Genomic DNA, 22970 nt, shown 5'->3' with positions numbered 1-22970 from the left:
TCTGAATCTCTCTAAGCTTGACTGTATGTATAAAAAGGTCCTTGGGAGATTCAGTGAAGTAAGCTTGATCCTCGTTATCAGATCAGCATTTGGAAACTGTTGACGTAGTTTGAATTCTTCGCTTTACAGATGAAGAAATGAAGATCTAGTTCACATACCTAGTTAAAGCAAAGCTATGTCCAGAACACAGTTCTCCTGATCATTAGCCCATCATTATTATTTTTTTACATTGATTCGTCTTCTGTATCATTTATTTAGGTAACTAACAAGCATTTATTTAGTATTCTTTGGAATAGGTGATATTTCCTTTGGAGGAGGCCATATAATATAATAGTTGAGAGTACAGCTCTGGTGCTAGAATGTCTGAGTTCATGTCTGGCTTTGTCATTTTCTATTTTTTTGTAATTTGGGACAAACTCTTTACCACAGTTTCCTCATTTGTAAAATGAAAATAGTAATTACAGAAGTTGACACAATATTTTCTGAGGTACTTTTTATGATTTCAAAAGGTCCTTTTCTGTAATCTAGACTGTCCAAAATTTGTCAGTTAAGATTAGGCTTGGTGAATTAGCCTATTAAAAAATAAAGAAACAAAGTGGGACCTCATACAAGATAGATGGTTATTGCTTTCTCCCATTAACGGAATCCAGAAGTAGGCAATGTAGGGTTGATGATGGCTTCATGATTATTAAAAAACCCAAGGTTCACCTTTCTTGCTGTTCTGGCATCTTTGATGTTCCACTTTATGATCCAAGATGACTGCTTATGCCCCAGCAATCATGTTGCAGTCTAGCCAGCGGGGAAGAGAAAGGGGGAGAAGAAAGATTGTCTTTTATTCCAGGAGGACTCCTTCCAGAAGTTGCAAACAAAATATGTGTATAATTTCATAGGCTAGACCTCAGTCATATGACAAAGGTGTCTGTAAATGTCTCTGGGTGGTCATGATCTAGAATTGAGGGGTTTATTACATAGAAAGAAAGGGAGAGTGGATATTGGCATCTGCCCTACCACAATAACAACATGAATTTTCTTGGCTCTTATTGAATTAATTAGGTTATACAGATGAAAAGGAATCAGAATCTGTGTTAACCTTAGGGAGATTTCACATTGAGGACTCCCATCAATCCATTTGGTACAAGAATGTACCCAGGAGCAGTTTGTTCAGCAAAACATGGTCACCTCTTCATTATAACTCATTAAACATTTTTGCATGGGAGCAGCAACTTTTCAGTAGACTTGGTTTATCAGTTATCTTTCCTAATTGAGTTTTTTTTTTAGCTTCCAAGGGAGGTAAAAAGGTAAAAATAAAGGATGGTTTGTCTTTAATCACCTAGTAGTATGAAGACTTACAGTAGACATTTACCAAATGGTAGTTGATTTATTACTGTAAGTATTTGATTAGATCATCCTCAAAGTCCTTTAGAGTTTAAAAATGGCTATTAGATTCCAGGCTTGAATTATTTTGGTAGGGAATGGTAACTTTGACAGTTTTTTGCTTTGTTTTAAATATGAACCTCTGTTATTATTTTAAAATTCTAGTTCTCAATTTTGAACCGTATGGACTCTCCTTTTCTTCATCTGGCTTCACTGGACGACAGTCGCCTGCTGGCATTTCTCTCGGTTCAGATATATCTGGGAATAGTGCTGAGACAGCACTGAAAGAGTAAGTTCATTTCTTATTAAAATGGAGGTTATGGGAGTGCTTGAATGTCTTTTAGCATTCCATTTGCCTTCTGCTCCTGCCTCATATCATCATGGTCATTATTTGCTTATTTTAGGATAACTTTCAAGAAGTCTATTGTTTCAGTGGTTTTCACATAATTTTCTTTTCTTTTTTTTATTATACTTTAAGTTCTAGAATACATGTTCACAACGTGCAGGTTTGTTACACATGTACACATGTGTGCCATGTTGGTATGCCTCACCCATTAACTCGTCATTTACATTAGGTATATCTCCTAATGCTATCCCTTCCCCCTCCCCCCACCCCACAACAGGCCCTGGTGTGTGATGTTCCCCTTTCTGTGTCCATGTGTTCTCATTGTTCAGTTCCCACCTATGAGTGAGAACATGCAGTGTTTGGTTTTTTGTCCTTGCGATAGTTTGCTGAGAATGATGGTTTCCAGCTTCATCCATGTCCCTACAAAGGACATGAACTCATCCTTTTTTTATGGCTGCATAGTATTCCATGGTGTATATGTGCCACATTTTCTTAATCCAGTCTATCATTGATGGACATTTGGGTTGGTTCCAAGTCTTTGCTATTGTGAATGGTGCCGCAGTAAACATACGTGTGCATGTGTCTTTATAGCAGCATGATTTATACTCCTTTGGGTATATACCCAGTAATGGGATTGCTGGGTCAAATGGTATTTCTAGTTCTAGATCCCTGAGGAATCGCCACACCAACTTCCACAATGGTTGAACTAGTTTACAGTCCCACCAACAGTGTAAAAGTGTTCCTATTTCTCCACATCCTCTCCAGCACCTGTTGTTTCCTGACTTTTTAATGATGGCCATTCTAACTGGTGTGAGATGGTATCTCATTGTGGTTTTGATTTGCACTCCTCTGAGAGCCAGTGATGATAAGCATTTTTTCATGTGATTTTTGGCTGCATAAATGTCTTCTTTTGAGAAGTGTCTGTTCATATCTTTTGCCCACTTTTTGATGGGGTTGTTTTTTTCTTGTAAATTTGTTTGAGTTCATTGTAGATGGTGGATATTAGCCCTTTGTCAGATGAGTAGGTTGCAAAAATTTTTTCCCATTCTGTTGCCTGTTCACTCTGATGGTCGTTTCTTTTGCTGTGTAGGAGCTCTTTAGTTTAATTAGATCCCATTTGTCAATTTTGGCTTTTGTTGCCATTGCTTTTGGTGTTTTAGACATGAAGTCTTTGCCGATGCCTATGTCCTGAATGGTATTGCCTAGGTTTTCTTCTAGGATTTTTATGGTTTTAGGTCTAACATGTAAGTCTTTAATCTGCCGGGCGTGGTGGCTCACGCTTGTAATCCCAGCACTTTGGGAGGCTGAGGCGGGCGGATCACGAGGTCAGGAGATCGAGACCACGGTGAAACCCCGTCTGTACTAAAAATAGAAAAATTAGCCAGGCATAGTGGCGGGCGCCTGTAGTCCCAGCTACTCGGAGAGGCTGAGGCAGGAGAATGGCGTGAACCTGGGAGGCGGAGCTTGCAGTGAGCCGAGATTGTGCCACTGCACTCCAGCCTGGGCGACAGAGCGAGACTCCATCTCAAAAAAAAAAAAAAAGTCTTTAATCCATCTTGAATTAATTTTTGTATAAGGTGTAAGGAAGGGATCCAATTTCAGCTTTCTACATATGGCTAGTCAGTTTTCCCAGCACCATTTATTAAATAGAGAATCCTTTCACCGTTTCTTGTTTTCGTCAGGTTTGTCAAAGATCAGATGGTTGTAGATGTGTGGTATTATTTCTGAGGGCTCTGTTCTATTCCATTGGTCTATATCTCTGTTGTGGTACCGGTACCATGCTGTTTTGGTTACTGTAGCCTTGTAGTGTAGTTTGAAGTCAGGTAGCGTGATGCCTCCAGCTTTGTTCTTTTGGCTTAGGATTGACTTGGCAATGTGGGCTCTCTTTTGGTTCCATATGAACTTTAAAGTAGTTTTTTCCAATTCTGTGAAGAAAGTCACTGGTAGTTGGATGGGGATGGCATTGAATCTATAAATTACCTTGGGCAGTATGGCCATTTTCACAATATTGATTCTTCCTATCCATGAGCATGGAATGTTCTTCTATTTGTTTGTGTCCTCTTTTATTTCTTTTTTTTTTTTTATACTTTAAGTTTTAGGGTACATGTGCACAATGTGCAGGTTTGTTACATATGTATACATGTGCCGTGTTGGTGTGCTGCACCCATTAACTCATCATTTAGCATTAGGTGTATCTCCTAATGCTATCCCTTCCCCCTCCCCGCACCCCACAACAGTCCCCGGTGTGTGATGTTCCCCTTCCTGTGTCCATGTGTTCTCATTGTTCAATTCCCGCCTATGAGTGAGAACATGCGGTGTTTGGTTTTTTGTCCTTGCAATAGTTTGCTGAGAATGATGGTTCATCCATGTCCCTACAAAGGACATGAACTCATCATTTTTTATGGCTGCATAGTATTCCATGGTGTATATGTGCCACATTTTCTTAATCCAGTCTATCATTGTTGGACATTTGGGTTGGTTCTACGTCTTTGCTATTGTGAATAGTGCCGCAGTAAACATACGTGTGCATGTGTCTTTATAGCAGCATGATTTATAATCCTTTGGGTATATACCCAGTAATGGGATTGCTGGGTCAAATGGTATTTCTAGTTCTATATCCCTGAGGAATCGCCACACCAACTTCCACAATGGTTGAACTAGTTTACAGTCCCACCAACAGTGTAAAAGTGTTCCTATTTCTCCACATCCTCTCCAGCACCTGTTGTTTGCTGACTTTTTAATGATGGCCATTCTAACTGGTGTGAGATGGTATCTCACTGTGGTTTTGGTTTGCATTCCTCTGAGAGCCAGTGATGATGAGCATTTTTTCATGTGATTTTTGGCTGCATAAATGTCTTCTTTTGAGAAGTGTCTGTTTATATCCTTCACCCACTTTTTGATGGGGTTGTTTTTTTCTTGTAAATTTGTTTGAGTTCATTGTAGATTCTGGATATTAGCCCTTTGTCAGATGAGTAGGTTGCGAAAGTTTTCTCCCATTCTGTAGGTTGCCTGTTCACTCTGATGGTAGTTTCTTTTGCTGTGCAGAAGCTCTTTAGTTTAATTAGATCCCATTTGTCAATTTTGGCTTTTGTTGCCATTGCTTTTGGTGTTTTAGACATGAAGTCCTTGCCCATGCCTATATCCTGAATGGTATTGCCTACGTTTCCTTTTAGGGTTTTTATGGTTTTAGGTCTAACATGTAAGCCTTTAATCCATCTTGAATTAATTTTTGTATAAGGTGTAAGGAAGGGATCCAGTTTCAGCTTTCTACATATGGCTAGCCAGTTTTCCCAGCACCATTTATTAAATAGGGAATCCTTTCCCCATTTCTTGTTTTTGTAGGTTTGTCAAAGATCAGATGGTTGTAGATATGTGGTGTTATTTCTGAGGGCTCTGTTCTGTTTCATTGGTCTATATCTCTGTTTTGGTACCAGTACCCTGCTGTTTTGGTTACTGTAGCCTTGTAGTGTAGTTTGAAGTCAGGTAGTGTGATGCCTCCAGCTTTGTTCTTTTGGCTTAGGATTGACTTGGCGATGTGGGCTCTTTTTTGGTTCCATATGAACTTTAAAGTAATTTTTTCCAATTCTGTGAAGAAAGTCATTGGTAGCTTGATGGGGATGGCATTGAATCTATAAATTACCTTGGGCAGTATGGCCATTTTCATGATATTGATTCTTCCAACCCATGAGCATGGAATGTTCTTCCATTTGTTTGTATCCTCTTTTATTTTTTTGAGCAGTGGTTTGTAGTTCTCCTTGAAGAGGTCCTTCGCATTCCTTGTAAGTTGGATTCCTAGGTATTTTATTCTCTTTGAAGCAATTGTGAATGGTAGTTCACTCATGATTTGGCTCTCTGTTTGTCTGTTATTGGTGTATAAGAATGCTTGTGATTTTTTGCACATTGATTTTGTATGCTGAGACTTTGCTGAAGTTGCTTATCAGCTGAAGGAGATTTTGGGCTGAGACGATGGGATTTTCTAGATATACAATCATGTCATCTGCAAACAGGGACAATTTGACTTCCTCTTTTCCTGAGTGAATACCCTTTATTTCTTTCTCCTGCCTGATTGCCCTGGCCAGAACTTCCAACACTATGTGGAATAGGAGTGGTGAGAGAGGGCATCCCTGTCTTGTGTCAGTTTTCAAAGGGAATGCTTCCAGTTTTTGCCCATTCAGTATGATATTGGCTGTGGGTTTGTCATAAATAGCTCTTATTATTTTGAGATACGTCCCATCAATACCTAATTTATTGAGAGTTTTTAGCATGAAGGGTTGTTGAATTTTGTCAAAGGCCTTTTCTGCATCTATTAAGATAATCATGTGGTTTTTGTCTTTGGTTCTGTTTATATGCTGGATTATGTTTATTGATTTGCATATGTTGAACCAGCCTTGCATCCCAGGGATGAAGCCCACTTGATCATGGTGGATAAGCTTTTTGATGTGCTGCTGGATTCGGTTTGCCAGTATTTTATTGAGGATTTTTGCATCGATGTTCATCACGGATATTGGTCTAAAATTCCCTTTTTTTGTTGTGTCTCTGCCAGGCTTTGGTATCAGGATGATGCTGGCCTCATAAAATGAGTTAGGGAGGGTTCCTTCTTTTTCTATTGATTGCAATAGTTTCAGAAGGAATGGTACTAGCTCCTCCTTGTACCTCTGGTAGAATTCAGCTGTGAATCCATCTGGTCCTGGAATTTTTTTGGTTAAGAGGCTATTAATTATTGCCCCAATTTGAGAGCCTGTTATTGGTCTACTCAGGGATTCAACTTCTTCCTGGTTTAGTCTTTGGAGGCTGTATGTGTCCGGGAATTTATCCATTTCTTCTAGATTTTCTAGTTTATTTGCGGAGAGGTGTTTATAGTATTCTCTGATGGTAGTTTGTATTTCTGTGGGATCGGTGGTGATATCCCCTTTATCATTTTTTATTGCCTCTATTTGATTCTTCTCTTTTCTTCTTTATTAGTCTTGCTAGCGGTCTATCAATTTTGTTGATCTTTTCAAAAAATCAGCTCCTGGATTCACCGATTTTTTGAAGGGTTTTTTGTGTCTCTATCTCCTTCAGTTCTGCTCTGATCTTAGTTATTTCTTGCCTTCTGCTAGCTTTTGAATGTGTTTGCTCTTGCTTCTCTAGTTCTTTTAATTGTGGTGTTAGGGTGTCAGTTTTAGATCTTTCCTGCTTTCTCTTGTGGGCATTTAGTCTATAAATTTCCCTCTACACACTGCTTTAAATGTGTCCCAGAGATTCTGGTATGTTGTGTCTTTGTTCTCATTGGTTTCAAAGAACATCTTTATTTCTGCCTTCATTTCGTTATGTACCCAGTAGTTATTCAGGAGCAGGTTGTTCAGTTTCCACGTAGTTGAGCAGTTTTGAGTGAGTTTCTTAATCCTGAGTTCTAGTTTGATTGCACTGTGGTCTGAGAGACAGTTTGTTATAATGTCTGTTCTTTTACATTTGCTGAGGAGTGCTTTACTTCCAACTAGGTTTTCACATAATTTTCAAAGGGAGAGACACACTTGTGACAATGTGTTTTAATATAATGGTTTAGAAAGGTTTTTAAAAGCTAAATTGTATGGGCTGTTGTTTCAGTGGTTTCTACTTATTGCTCTTAAGGTATTTATATTGTACAGTATGTTCTTTAAGAGCTTGCCTACCTTCCAAGACAGCATTCTTCTGATAAATACATCTTGTGACCATCTCATTGGAACATTGACAGATATAGAGGTGAACATAAAATAAGGTGATTGATTTCACCTGAGGAAGCCATATAGTTGGTCACTCAGTTAAGGCATATACAGATGCCCTTCAACTTATGATGGGGTTACATTCTGCTAAACCCATTATAAGTTGAAAATATCATAAGTCAGAAGTGATCTACCAAACACCAGATCTATGTCTAGAACTCAGTTCTGCTGATCATTGGCCCATTATTGTTTATTATTTTATTTTATTATTATTATTTTTTTGAGACATAGTTTCACTCTCATTGCCTAGGCCGGAGTGCAGTGGCACAATCTCGGCTCACTGCAACCTCCGCCTTCTGGGCTCAGGCGATTCTCCTGCCTCAGCCTCCCGAGTAACTGGGATTACAGGCTCCCACCACCACACCCGGCTAATTTTTTGTATTTTTAGTAGAGATGGGTTTCACCATGTTGGCCAGGCTGGTCTCAAACTACTGGCCTCCAGTGATCCACCCACCTCGGCCTCCCAAAGTGCTGGGATTACAAGCATGAGCCACCATGCCCAGCCTGTTTATTATTTTATTAGCTCATTATTATTTCTGCATTGCAAGATAGTATCCTATCACATATTGCTAGCCTGGGAAAAGATAAAAGTTCAAAATTTGAAGTATGGTTTCTACTGAACTCTATTGCTTTCACACCATTGTAAAGCCAAAAAATCATTAAATTGAACTATTGTAAGTCAGGGACCATCCGTAGTCACCTATGGAAGCTGTATACTTTGCTCAAAATGCTTTCAGAGTTTCTTTCCAGCCACCTTGAAAATTGGTGAGCATTTGTTAAGATGTCTTATTTGGAGCCGAATTTCATCCTTGTTAGGTATATTTTGATTTTGGAAACATAATTAGTTACCTTTAGAAACATAATTAAGTGAATAAAATGAGATGACATTTGTAAGTACATAGTACAGCCCAGCTCATAGTAAGTGATTGATAAATGGTAGTTGCTATTATTAATAATGATTGTCATTACCATCATTGTCTTCATTACCCAAGAGGTGAGTTTACCAGATAATATTCATGATCAATCTGAATAATTTTGGTCAATATTCTGATGCGGCAATAAAGTAAGGCAATGGCTTTCTTGTTTGGGAAGAAGCTGCATCTAACAGAGTTAAAAATGTTTTAAGCAATGGCCACATTGTTGGAATAAATGTGATAAAATTTCAAAAGTGACAACTTTAAAGGATGACATTTGAATTTTGAGTTCTTCTGTATTTATTAAGAAGTCAGTCATTTTATGTTCATCCTTACATTTGTCAGTTGTTCAATGAAATGGTTACAAGTATTTATCAGAAGAAAGATACTAATAATAGATGATGAGGAATGTAGAATATGTTGAATGAAATGGCATGAGTTCAAATTCTTTTTCTTATCTTTTTTTTTTTTCCTGCTCTGTTAACCTCCTTATTTTCTTTCCCAGATATTTAATTTTGGTACTCCAAGCATGGGGAGCAGATATTGTTTGTGGGCATTTGATGATGGAGGTGACAGCAATTAAGTATCCCAAACAGGGACCAAAGGGACAAGGGAAAGAGATAGGAACCCTTCAAACCCAGGGAGGAACTTACACACTTTTACCTGCGCAACAGGTGACAGCATCTGCTACTATAGTACTGAACTAGGTTCTGGAGGATGTGACAGGGCCTTGTAAATGCTGTACATATACATCTACTACCCTCAGAGAAATGACGTTTGGCAAAACTGCTAAGGAATTATATAATATATGCTGCATTATTGTGAAATGGAAGATAAGGGATGAATTCAAAATTTGTTTCCAAAGAGGACCTCAGCTCACACATTCTTTCAGGAACATAGTAATTGGCAAGGTGAATCATCTTAGAGGGAAGACAATTGCTCTTTTACAGTCCCTGGCAACCTGAGAATAAAGTAGTAGCAAATCTAATTTATAATTTCTTGCCTGGCAGCACCCTGTCTCAAATGGGAATTCCTAGAGCTGAGTTAAAGTACATCCCTAGTCTTTTGAAGGTTCATTACTTGGTCAGAATTTACATCTATGTTTGAATGGTCTGAATAAAAACAATACAAGGGCACACCGTAGAAAACCATGTATTATATAATAGTATTGTCAAAATCCGGGCAAAGATGACTCATGTTTAAAAATATTCTTTTTCTAATGTTTCATATAATTAAGAAGCATATTTTTTTATATGAAATGGCCTTATGTTGCTTTCTTATGTATTTTCCCATTTTTTATTATTTATTTAATTTATTATTATTATTTGAGACAAGTCTCGTTCTGTCACCCAGACTGGAGTGCAGTGACGTGATCTTGGCTCACTGCATCCTCCGCTTCCTGGGTTCTAGTGGGTTCTCCCGGGTTCTCATGCCTCAGTCTTTGAATGTGGAGTACACATTCAAAGCCAAGATTGCAGATGCCTGCCACCATGCCCTGCTAATTTTTATGTTTTTAGTAGAGGCAGAGTTTCGCCAAGTTGGCCAGGCTGGTTATGAAATCCTGGGCTCAAGTGATCCGCCTGCCTCAGCGTCAGTGCTGGCATTACAGATGTGAGCTACTGCACCTGGCCATATTTTCCCACTTTTTAGATGGTCTGTATGTATGTGTAACAGAATATTTGTGTCGATCATTAGTATGTATGCAGATGAAATAAATAAGAAAATAAGAAAAGTCTTTAAAATAGTTTGAGGCTCCTTTTAGGCTCCTTTTGTACCTCCTGCCCCTTTTTGCCAGTTGTGGATTGAGTTCCCTGGGAAGCACATTCTGTGATGGCATTTTGTATGCAGAATAATTAGGAGTGTCATTGGGATCAACATCTATAGAAGGAAGGAAAAAGAAGCAGGTTTGGGCAGAAGTCAAGATGTGATGCATTGCCAATGACAACCTCTGCTGACCCCATGGTGAGCTCTGGAGCTGGAATGACCCTTCAGAGTTGTGCTGAGTTGGACCGAGATGGTTGGCAAGGACTTTATACTTCCATTCATCCATCACTGGATGTAGGCTGCCTTGGAGGGGGCGTGATCTTGCGTGAAGTAGCTCTCTGCAGCTCAGGCAGTCCCTGAAGGGGCTGAGAGATGACAGCACTCCCAACAGCTGGTCAACAGTCCTTCATTGAAGAGGGATCCACATGGAGCAGCCCATTGTCCTCCACATCTGCCTTTTGTTGTTGTTGTTAAACTACTATTTAAATCATTGATTAGTAAAATTTAGGGGCTTGTTCTCTTTTTTTTTTGTAAATAAAGGTAATATTTTGGTTAAAGGGAGTATACAGATACTATAATACTATTGTGGGTATTCATGAATTCCCCAGAGGTGCTTCTTTTGAGAATTATATCTTAGAAATGGTAGGGGTTATTTTAGTGGTTCCCATGACCACTTGGGATCTGCTTATGGCAAGTACAACCCATTTTTGTCTAAGAGGTTTATTGTATAACTTTTTTTTTTTTCTTTAGAAAACTCTTTTAGAATCTGGAGGAAGAAAGGGGGAAATGAAGATATTTGTAAAGGGATACTCAGCAGTAAAAATCATTGAGAAGGAATGAACCAATTCCCTTTAGGGCATTTTTTATTAACATTCAAATTTTCCTTTAGCTACTTGCTTCTTAATAGCATTAATTCTTCACTCAGTATGAAGTGTAATTACCTGTTTTTGTTTTGTTTTGGGCTCAAAATCACATTGATCATGATTCCAACAATTTCAATACTAATAATAATTGGTAGAAATATTTCTGAGTCTTCCTTTCTGTTCATTTCATGATCAACTCATCTTGTAGTAGAAATGATTTTTAAAAAATGCCATTTTGGACCATGAGAGAGATGCTTGAATGAGTCAAGTGCCAAGGACACATAGTTCTTTTTTTTTTTTTTTTTTTAACTCCAGTGTTATTGAGATATAATTGCCAAATAAACATCGTATAGTTGACCCTTGAACAATATGAGTTAAACTGTGCGGGTCCACTTAATACACAGATTTCTTCAATAAGTATATTGGAAAAAGTTTTTCAGACTTGAGACAATTTGAAAAAACTTTCCAACAAACCATGTACCCTAGGAATATCAAAAAATTAAGGCTGGGCACGGTGGCTCACGCTTGTAATCCCAGCACTTTGGGAGGCCGAGGTGGGCGGATCACGAGGTCAGGAGATTGAGACCATGGTGAAACCCCGTCTTTACTAAAAATACAAAAAATTAGCCGGGCGTGGTGGCGGGCGCCTGTAGTCCCAGCTACTTGGAGAGGCTGAGGCAGGAGAATGGCGTGAACCCGGGAGGCGGAGCTTGCAGTGAGCTGAGATTGCGCCACTGCACTCCAGCCTGGGCGACAGAGCGAGACTCCGTCTCAAAAAAAAAAAAAAAAAAAAAAAAATTAAGAAGCAATAAGATTGTCAGGAATACATAAAATATATATAGATACTAGTCTATGTATTAATTGACTGTTTATGTTATTAGTAAGGCTTCCAGTCAACAGTAGGCTATTAGTAGTTAAGTTTTGGAGGAGTCAAAAGTTACGTGTGGATTTTTGACAGCACAAGGAGTCAGTGCCCCAACCCTCTCCATTTTTCAAGGGTCATTGGTATGTGTTTAAGGCATGCTGTGTGATGTTTTGATATACATTGTGAAATGATTACCACAATCAAACTAATTAATGGACACATAGCTCTTATATGAGAATAATAGAGATGATCCTTGGCTATTTTAGCCTGCACTTATTAGTCACTCCAGATTCACAACTGCAACTTTTGTAATAACATTAGGATTCTAAATTTGGCCCTGAACTTACTGCCTAGATGCCTTGTTTAGGCTTTTTGGGTAGGACACCTGGCTCCTAAACAATATTTTAATTCTTTTTCAACTCAGGTGTAAAAATTTGTCAGCCTCAGGCTTTTTCCCAAAATCTTACTTTTTTCTTTTTTAGATAAAACCATTGCATTTTGATAAAAGTACACTTAATAATAGTTGAAAATGTCGCTATGTGCATAGTGAGAAAAACCTTTTGGATTAAAGTAAATTTATTGGGAGCATGTATTCAGGGCAGCTTGAATTTGTGTTTCCTGGGTTGTAAAACTAAAGAAAAAATAAAATGTAAATTTATACATAGGAGTACATTTGAATGATGTTTTTGCTTTTAACAGGATTTTACTTAATGAATTTATATAGGTTTAATTCCTTCATATTGCTAAGAAATTTGAATCATTTCTCATCTTTAACCCATCAGAATTAAAGGTATTTTTGAAAAGTCAGTGGAGGAAATAAACTGATTTACAGTAGTTCTATTTTTATATAACTTAAGCAATTAAGTAAAAATTAAAATGCTCTGAAATTTTTAACTAAGTCTGGAGTTCTGCAGCCTTAAATCAAATCCTTTGACTGGAGGGTAGAGGGTTGTTGGCTATAACTAAAATCTAGAGATCGAGGTTTTACTTCTGGTATATAGAATATAATGTGACAGTTGTTTTTAAAAGGCCATGGGCATTGATATGTTTTGAAAGAATGCCTCAAGAAAGTAACTATTAGCAGTTATTTAAGTTGACGCGATTTTATTATCAACCTCCTTAGGACAAATAGCTTGAAGCTGGAAGGTATAAAGAAATTGTGGGGGAAAGAAGGCTATCTTCCCAAGAAGGAAAGCAAAACTGGTGATGAAAGTGGAGCTCTGCCTATTCCTCAAGAGGGTATAATGGAGAATGCAGATCAAGCTATAACTAAAAAGGATCAATCTCAAGTTCTTACCCAATCTAAAGAGGAGAAAGAAAAGCAGCTGCTGGCATCATCATTATTTGTTGGTCTAGGATCAGAAAGTACAATCAACCTGGTAAGTAATCGGTTCTATTCCTCTAAGAATCTTTGTCGTCTGTTTGTACAAAAAAAAACTGGCTCTGTAAAAGCTCGTGGCTGTCATCTATATGTATAGTGAAAAGTGGCTTCCCCAGTTCTTACTCACCATCATTTCCCAGCTCCAGAACCACTAATGACACACCTTTTTATATTCCTGAAAGAGAAAATGCAGTTGGCTCAACTTGAGTCGGGTGTTCTCTGTAGCCTAGTCAGTGGACAAGGGTCAGGCTCCAAATAAGGTTACAGGTATGACCACGGCCACTCTCACTCCTTCCTTTGCGAGGCAGGGGAACACTTGAACCATCACTCCTCTTACATAGATTCACAGACCATTCTTCAGAAAGTTTAGACCAACGATGTCAAGTTTGCCATTCTATCTCCTGAATGTGTGGCAAACATCACTAGTCAGTTATTGAATTCTTTCCTGCTGAGTGTTCCAGTCAGCTACTGCAAGTTAATTCTTGAGGTAAAACCAGTTTTTCTTTCTGCTTACTAACTTACAGGCCATGAAATCATGATTACTATGGATGACTAAAACAGAGGTTGGGTCATCCTTGCATTCAAGAGTAACTTAGGCTTACACAGAACAACTATGGCAACTCAAAAAATGGCTGTTTCTCACTGTTTTTAAATTTGTTCAGTTCTATACTCTAGTATTCTGAAATCTAACAAGTTTTTTGTTCATGACTGACTTTTTGACCTTATTTCTTTTTTTGATTCCATGTGTTTTTTATGAGAAATAAGATTTAGCTAATAGTTCAAAGTTATATAGCTGTCAGGATTTTAGGGCTTAACATTTTATTTATCTCTGATTCTTTGCTAATTTATTCTTTATAGATAGAACCTTAGCAAATTGTTATATCGCCGATTTGAAATTATAGATGAATGTTTAAAACTCATGACTAGTAGAATGATTTCTTTTTATATTACTGTGTTTTATTTTTGCAGCTGGGAAAAGCAGATACTGTCTCTCACAAGTTCAGAAGGAAATCAAAAGTCAAAGAAGCTAAAAGTGGCGAAACAACCAGTACTCATAATATGACCTGTTCTTCCCTTAGTTCTTTGTCAAATGTGGCATATGAAGACGATTATTATTTGAGTACTGTGCACAATAGAGGAGACAAAGAATTAAAGAAATTTTCTCTCAATTCGGAACTTTTGGATTCTGAGTCACTCACAGAACTGCCCTTGGTTGAGAAATTCTCATATTGTAGTCTGTCTACACCTTCATTGTTTGCTAATAACAACATGGAAATTTTTCACCCTCCTCAATCTACTGCAGCCTCAGTTGCCAAGGAAAGCTCTTTAGCTTCATCTTTTTTGGAAGAAACTACTGAATACATACACTCAAATGCTATGGAAGTCTGTAATAATGAAACCATATCAGTGTCTTCTTATAAAATTTGGAAAGATGATTGTTTATTGATGGTCTGGTCAGTCACTAATAAGAGTGGTTTGAAATTGGAAAGTGCTGACTTAGAAATTTTTCCTGCAGAAAATTTCAAGGTAAAATTTAAAGGTATTATTGTTTTATTTTCAGTGTGTATTTTGTGTTCTCTTTTCCTGTGCTCTTAAAATGTCTCCTTCACTTTTGTCATAAACATTAAAATGAAATTCTCAAATTATTTAGCAAAGTGGAAGATTAAGGAGTAAGGATATTGAAGAATAAATGTGTATACTGTTTACTTCTTTCTCTCACCAATTTATTTTTATATACTGAGTGCTCAGACATCAGTTCTCTTTCTTCCCTAGCTCTGACAGATTGCCATTGTGATTGCTGGAAGTATGTTTAATTGCATTATTGTATGGATGTCCTTGATGGAGTTATAATGAGATTTAACCAGTATATTTATCTTCCACAAAACTGGCCCAGTTTCTTCTACGAGCTAGAATGTGTTGAATGGGATATTGTCTGCGCCACTGACCAGAGCAAAAATTCCTGATACTAGATGTGCTTTAGAATCACCTGTGGGGCCAGGTGCAGTGGCTTACGCCTGTAATCCCAGCACTTTGGGAGGCTGAGGTGGGTGGATCACGACGTCAGGAGTTTGAGACGAGCCTGACCAACATGGTGAAGCCCTGTCTCTACTAAAAATACAAAAATTAGGTGGGTGTGGTGGTGCACACCTATAATCCCAGCTACTCAGGAGGCTGAGGCAGGAGAATTGCTTGAACCTGGGAGGTGGAGGTTGCAGTGAGCACTCCAGCCTGGGTGACAGAGTGAGACTCCATCTCAAAAAAAAAAAAAAAAAGAATCACCTGTGGAACTTAAAAAAAACAGACCAAACCCTTCCCAGTTGCTTTAACTCTACCACCAGAGCTTGAGGGTAGAGAATGAGAGTAGATGATACCTGTATTTGTATTTATATTTATATTTAAATTCTTTTAAAAATTATTTGAAAACTCCTATCTTTAAAAACCCAGGACCAGCCAGGACATTTACAGAGTTTTAACTGTAATGCCATTTGTTAACATAATTTTGACCTGTGTACAATTATTATTTCATTATCTGTTCTAGTGAATTTTTCTCAAGTGAAATTGTCAGTCATCTTCATAATGTAGTTTATTAACTTCCCATATTAGTATGATTTGTGCCACTTCAATTAAATAGAAAATTGGTAGTCATATAATAGTCTGTATTGATCCCTTCCTTCTTCAACACTTTTATTACTTTTATTTGCAGGTCACTGAGCAACCTGGATGCTGTTTGCCTGTAATGGAAGCAGAAAGCACCAAAAGCTTTCAATATAGTGTGCAGATAGAAAAACCTTTTACAGAAGGAAATCTTACTGGTTTTATTAGTTATCATATGATGGATACTCATTCTGCTCAGCTGGAATTTTCTGTAAACTTATCACTATTAGATTTCATTAGGTAAATGTTTTGTTAAATGTTAATTCAAGTTGTTAATTCACCAACTATTTTTTAGACCTCTTCTCTGGATGGAGGCACTATGTTGGGTGCTAGGGAGTATAACAGTTAAAAACTACAGACAGTTCCTACCTTAGAGGAATTTCTAGTCTATGGAGGAGACATGGAGCAATTACATAAATACAGATGTAATTATGAATTGTGCTATGAAGAGAAAATAAGTGGTACAATGAGGGATTATAATGAGAGACCCGATTTAGATTGGAGTTGGTTGGTGACCTGGAAAAGCTTGTGAGAAAAAGTATTATTTAAACTAAATAACTCCGAAGATTCTGCATGGCTTTTAAAAATTTCTCTCATTTGTATTTTATTCAATTATTTCATAAAATTTGTTTGTTAAGCTTTAGAGAAATGTAAGAAAATTGCTCGACATAGTTATTAAACTTTTATTAAACATGCAGTTTTTACCATTATACTAGGCACTGTGCAGTGTTACCAAAATAATTGAAAACGATATCTTACCTGCTCTAATTTTGTTTTATAAATGTATTGTACTGTTTTTGAACATTAAAAATATGAAGGCTGCCTGAACCCAGAATGCAGAATACCAATGAATATCTCTCTATATTTTTTTAACCTCCACATGTCACTTCTGTTACAATACAATGCTCTCATTTTTGTTCATTCTTTTTTTTTTTTTTTTTGAAACAGGGTCTTGCTGTGTCACCCAGGCTGGAGTGCAGTGGCACACTATGGCTCACTGTAGCCTCGACCTCCCAGGCTCAATTGATCCTCCCACCTCAGGCTCCTGAGTAGCTGGGACTACAGGAATTTGTCACCATGCCAGCTAATTTTTGTGTTTTTTGTAGAGATAGGGCTTTGCCATGTTGCTCAGGCTAGTCTCAAACTCTTGGGCTCAAGCGATCTGTCTGCCTCGGCCTCCCAAAGTGCTGGGATTAGGGACGAGGGCTACCATGCCCAGCTTTGCCCATTCTTTAAAGTCTTTTAGTAATAACATAACTGTCAGTCTATTAGAGTACTGTATGCCTGTGGTGCTGATAGGATAAAATCCAGCCTTCAAAAAACTTACGTTGTGTGATTGTGGAGGTCTTCTGAACCATTTAAAAAATGCGTTTGTTAAAATTCTTTCTTTTGGTCTAATTTACTTAAGGTGCTAGATCTTTGCATTCATGTTCTTTTTCATAACTTTGATAGAATATCCCATTATCCCCAAATTCAAAGTAAATATGAAAGAAAAGTTCTGTATTATATTTGAATGATTTATGAAATTACTTGGTAAAATCTTACTGGAATGACTGGTAGAAAGAGAGATAACTGAGCGATTTATTGAAATGATATTTTAAATTTAATAATATACCTGCTTTCGGTATTTTCATCAGGTTGGAGGATGATACTAACCATTTTTAGCATATTTGGTTTAAAGACATAAATCTTTTGGGACCCAGATTTACAATGATTATGTTTTATTCTCATGAGGCATTTGAAATTTGTTCGTTTAGAATCATTTCACTGTTTTTGACATATATCTAATTTTAAAAATTATTTTCAGACCATTAAAAATCTCAAGTGAAGACTTTGGGAAACTCTGGTTATCCTTCGCAAATGATGTGAAACAAAATTTAAAAATGTCAGAATCTCAAGCTGCACTTCCTTCTGCACTAAAGACTCTGCAACAAAAACTAAGACTCCATATTATTGAGATTATAGGTTCGTAGAGTTATAAAAAGGCTATTCTGTGTTTATAGGAGCTTTCTTATAATTGGAACACAAATCAACTCTTACAAGTATCAGATTTCTTAGAGCTGTATTTCCGATTGTGACTGTCTTTCAGATTAATGTGTTTTTCAGACTGTATTAATTTTTTATTGGAAAATATACATACATAAAATATACCATTTTAACAATTTTTAAACATATAGTTAAGTGGCATTAAATATATATACACTGTTGTGCAACTATCACCATCATCTATCTTCAGAACTTTTTTATCTTCCTCAACTGGAACACTATACCCATTAAACACTAACTCCGCCTTTCCCCTTCCTCTCCACCTCTTGGCAACTACCATTTTACCTCTTGTCTCTGAACTTGACTACTTTAGGTACCTTATATAAGTGGAATCATACAATACTTGTCCTTTTGTATCTGGCTTATTTCACTGAGCATAATATCTTCAAGGTTGATCCATGTTGTAGAATGTGTCCGAATTTTAATGTGATACATTTTGTTTATCCATTCATCTGTAAATGGATACTTGGGTTACTTCCACTTTTTGGCTATCGTGAGTAATGCTGGTATGAACAGGGTTATACAAATACCTGTTTGTGTCCCTGCTTTCAGTTCTTTATTTGGTTACATACCCAGAAGTGGAATTGGTGGATTATATGATAATTATAGATTTAATTTTTTTTTTTTTTTTTGAGACCGAGGCTCACTCTGTTGCCCATGCTGGAGTACAGTGGTGCGATCTGAGCTCACTGCAACCTCCACCTTCCATGTTCAAGCTATTCTCGTGCCTCAGCCTCCCAAGTAGCTGGGATTACAGGTGTGTAGCACCATGCTCAGCTATTTTTTTGTATTTTTTAGTAGAGATGGGGTTTCACCATATTGCCCAGGCAGGTCTAGAACTCCTGAGCTTAAGTGATCTGCCCGCCTCAGCCTCTCAAAGTGCTGGGATTACAGGCGTGAACTACTGCGCCTGGCCTAGATTTAATTCTTTGAGAAACCACCATATCATTTTCACAGCAACTGCACCATTTTATATTCCCACCAGCAATGTACCAGGGTTCCAGTTTTTCCACATCTTCATCATCACTTGTTATTATCTGTTTTTTTCTTTAATATTAGCCATCCTAATGGGTATGAAGTATAGTATCTCACTGTGGTTTCAATTTGCAGTCTCCTTAGCGATTAGTGATATTGAGTATCTTTTCATGTGCTTATTAGCCATTTGTGTATCTTCTTGGAGAAATGTCTGTTTAAGTCCTTTTGCATTAAATCATTTTTCACTTTTGTTTTGTTGTAGGCAATGAAGGGCTATTGGCCTGTCAGCTGCTCCCATCCATCCCCTGCTTACTGCATTGCCGAGTTCACGCAGATGTATTAGCCCTGTGGTTCAGATCCTCCTGCTCTACTCTTCCTGACTATTTACTGTATCAGTGTCAAAAGGTGATGGAGGGATGCTAGCAGAAGCCCTGCTAAATTTTACTCCTTCAAGATCAGTGGTTTACATAGATAAACTTATTTACCAAAGTAAAAAGAACTCATGGTACTTCTAATGAAAATGGGGATTATTACAAGTGTGGTTTATATGTTTTCTTTATGATTCCTGGTCAAGAAAGATCCCCAAAACTGTGTCCCTAACCTTTAACTCAGGATTGTACAGTATGTTTAGGTCCCTCAAAAAGTGACCTAAGCTAATGTTATAAACTGCTAATGATTTATATATCACTTAGTGTGCAGAGGGACTGAAAATATTTATTTTGTTATAAATAATTTTATAGCACGTTTACTCTAGTGCTAGCTAATTTGTAATAAAGCCAAGTCTCAGTTTTCTGCATTAAATGGAAGGGAGACATGCAATTGATAATCTCAAACTTAATTCATATTTGGCTTTGGAATGTAGTGTGTGGTTTTTGGTAGGCAAGTCAGTATTTTCGATTATGTTTTGCTTAGATCAGTGTTGAACTAAGTTGGCATAGCACACACTAACAGTTGTAGGAGATCCATGAGCATGCTGGATATTGACGGGATCCAATCTGTGATATATTTTTTATTATAGATAACTGTTACACATAATTTCAGATAATTTGGCTATAAAATTTGTCTGTTTTCCACTGGATTTATTTTAAAATTCAAAGTAAATCACTCTATTCTTATTTTGAAAACTCAGAGCCATTTTCAAAATATCATATAGAAACAAAACCCATAAGAGCAAACAGTAACAAAGCAAACAGATACAAAAATGACTTTTTAGTTATGACAAATATTTTAGTCGGTTACTACTTAGGTCCTTTTGGCAAATGAAAATTTGTGATTAGAGTATAAATGGCAAAACTATCTTTTCCTGGCCTTTGAATCCACTAGTACTCAATGGATATAGCTGAAGCAGAGAGTAAGTATAACATACAGGTTCTTCAGTAAAATATATCATTTTCATGTTATAGTTATGCCTGTGTGGCCTCTGTCAGAACTATTATCAGTAAAAGAGATTAAGCCGATATATGAATGATAGACCAAAACCGTGAGGTTGTACATTAACTGAAATAGTATTTTATAAAATCTTATGGTGCTGTGGAAAATATGTATTATTTCACCTTTTCTGACACTTCACCATGGAGACTATTCAGGTAATACAATTTTAAGTCATTGCAGTTAATACTTTGGTTAATTGGTACTGTTAATCACCCAGGTCAGGAATTCTGATTTTAGGTTATTTCATTAATCATGGCGGATAAAGAAGCTAAGGGGATTCCTCAGAGCTAATAGATTTCATTAGTCATTTGTGACGAGAGTATTCCTCCCTAAAAACAAAGCAGTATTTTCTTTCTCAATTAATTTTTAAGTTATTCATTAAAATATGTAACATCTTGATTTTATTCTTTTAAAAACATACAGTGAAACCTTGCTACAAGAGTAATAAGTGACTGGAATTTCTTGCATAATAGGTTCCTCCTTTTGAATAGATCAGATTCATCCCCAGGCTCTCAGCAGTGTCATGATGAAATAAGTGTGCTGACTCCAGGGGTGCGGTGGACACTGGTAGCTAGCCTTATCAGCTCCCTCCTTATTCCTACCTCTGTCAGCAGCATCCCTCGCCCCTTACCTAATTCTGCTGTGACTCTGACAGAGAGGAAGTGCCTTCTCACTTTGCAAAGGAATGCATCATGTCACAAAGGAGGTGCTCCAATTTTTTGTGTCCTTACTTCCCTATGTTTGCCTAGTTACTGAGACTAGGTTGAGTGTGGAGCAATAGGTGTAAGATGCTGAGAGCACATGGACAGCTACCAGGGAGATCTGTTGCTTGGTTACAGGGTGTATTCGTGAGTGGTAGCTGCAGTTGTCGTGAGAGACATGCTTGGCATACAGAGCTGTCTAATGGGTGGGAGACATGTAATGGTAGATTTAGGGCTGGGAGCATGATTTTGGGTCTGTCCAAAGGAACATGGTGTCACTTTTGTTCTTTCTGACCCACTAAATAAAAAGTAGTGTAACAGGGTTTCTACTGAAATGTTTAGTAGAATGTTTACAGTTTTTATATTTTTATGATTTTAAAAACAAACAACAATGGAAGAATAGATTCTAAGGAACTTCAGGGCAGTATATATTAAACTTCAGAGCAGTATATATAAAACTCATTGAATGTTTTAAGTTGTAAATCAGGTGTCCACCAACCTTTATTTTTGCATTGCAGGAGATGTGACTATAAAGTAGGGAGTTTTTTTTTTATTTTTTGAGACGGAGTTTCACTCTTGTTGCCCAGGCAAGAGTGTAATGGTGCCATCTCGGCTCACTGCAACCTCTGCCTCCCAGGTTCAAGCGATTCTCCTGCCTCAGCCTCCCTAGTAGCTGGGATTACAGGCATGCACCACTACACCCGGCTAATTTTTTTGTATTTTTAGTAGAGACGGGGTTTCTCCATGTTGGTCAGGCTGGTCTCGAACTCCCGACCTCACGTGATCTGCCCGCCTCAGCCTCCCAAAGTTCTGGGATTACAGGCGTGAGCCACTGTGCCTGGCCAAATTATTTTTGTGGGTAGATTCATTCTCTTTACCTAATAGTCATAATTTAGTCAGTGAAGGGACAACATCTGGGGTAAGAGCTATGGAGGAGATGCTCAGCTTTGTGAGTTTTGTGCCAGGCATCTTTGCTGAAAATGGAGATGGCAGCAAGTGTGAATCTGGGGGAATATAAGGGAAGACAGAAAAGCCTTAAGAGTAAATGGAGGAAGAAGGGTACCAGAATAGTCCCTGTGGAGGCAGGCAGATCAGAGCTCAGGGTTTGAAAGTGGGCCTGAGTAAGGGTCCTGCTAGAGAAATTGCAGATGGAAGCTGAGCAGTTACCAACTGCTAATGTGCCAAGTATACCAAGCACAGCATGTGTCCTGTAGAGGAGCATTATTTTAAACAATAGTCTACTGTCATCTACCAAAATAATTGTGGTAAAAGTGTAGTATTTTATTTTTTCCTTTTATGTCAGCAATATTTTAAAATATTGATCTGTTTATCTTATATTTTTATGGATAAATGTGGTTATTTGCCTCATGATTGTGAGCCACTGAGAGTGCACTGAACCTATTCACATATCTTTAAGATGTTTTGCTGTGTTAAAATTTTAGGAGAGAAAAATACAAGTGAATATTTAATAGGCATTTATTACTTTATTTTGGAGTTGAATTCTGTCATTTGAAAAAGTTCAGTAATGTAATAAATACAAAGTGATCTGTACTGTTTTTTGGTCTATGTTCTTTATTAACTAAGTAGCTGAATAATAAGTAATATTATTTAAACAATAACTTGGTAGACATCAGCTAAAAAGAGCAGGAGCAATTGGAATGGGATGACAATAATGATTTATTCATTACAGCCCCCAAAGAATCTTGTCTCATTGGTTAAAAGTAAAGATATTGCTATTTCTCTTTCTGTATGATGGTCAGAGAGAACTTTATGGGCTTCAGACAAGTTATAGCATGGATTGATTCTCAGGATGCCTGTACATATCTCCTGCTTTCACCTTAGGCTGACCAGAGCATTTAAAGCAGAGCATTGTTTCCATCATGCCTTCCTTTATAGATGTCTGAAGATGCCAGA

The 22970-nt window shown here is 37.5% G+C and overlaps 1 protein-coding gene across 1 annotated transcript in view; it reads left to right on the top strand.

Annotated features, from left to right (window-relative positions):
• Nucleotides 1–22605, top strand: part of AP4E1 (adaptor related protein complex 4 subunit epsilon 1) — a 98518-nt gene extending 75913 nt beyond the window's left edge. Inside the window, exons 16-21 of the mRNA XM_003266921.3 lie at nt 1540–1663; nt 12991–13246; nt 14218–14775; nt 15953–16143; nt 17711–17868; nt 19187–22605. Coding sequence (XP_003266969.1) covers nt 1540–1663; nt 12991–13246; nt 14218–14775; nt 15953–16143; nt 17711–17868; nt 19187–19347 — 1448 coding nt within the window. The 3' untranslated portion in view covers nt 19348–22605. The remainder of the gene's footprint in view (nt 1–1539; nt 1664–12990; nt 13247–14217; nt 14776–15952; nt 16144–17710; nt 17869–19186) is intronic.
• Nucleotides 22606–22970: the final 365 nt, after the last annotated feature.

Source organism: Nomascus leucogenys, chromosome 6, assembly GCF_006542625.1.
Source record: "Nomascus leucogenys isolate Asia chromosome 6, Asia_NLE_v1, whole genome shotgun sequence".
NCBI lineage: Eukaryota > Metazoa > Chordata > Mammalia > Primates > Hylobatidae > Nomascus > Nomascus leucogenys.
Note: the sequence above shows the minus strand (reverse complement) of the source record. Positions and strands in the feature narration are given on the sequence as shown.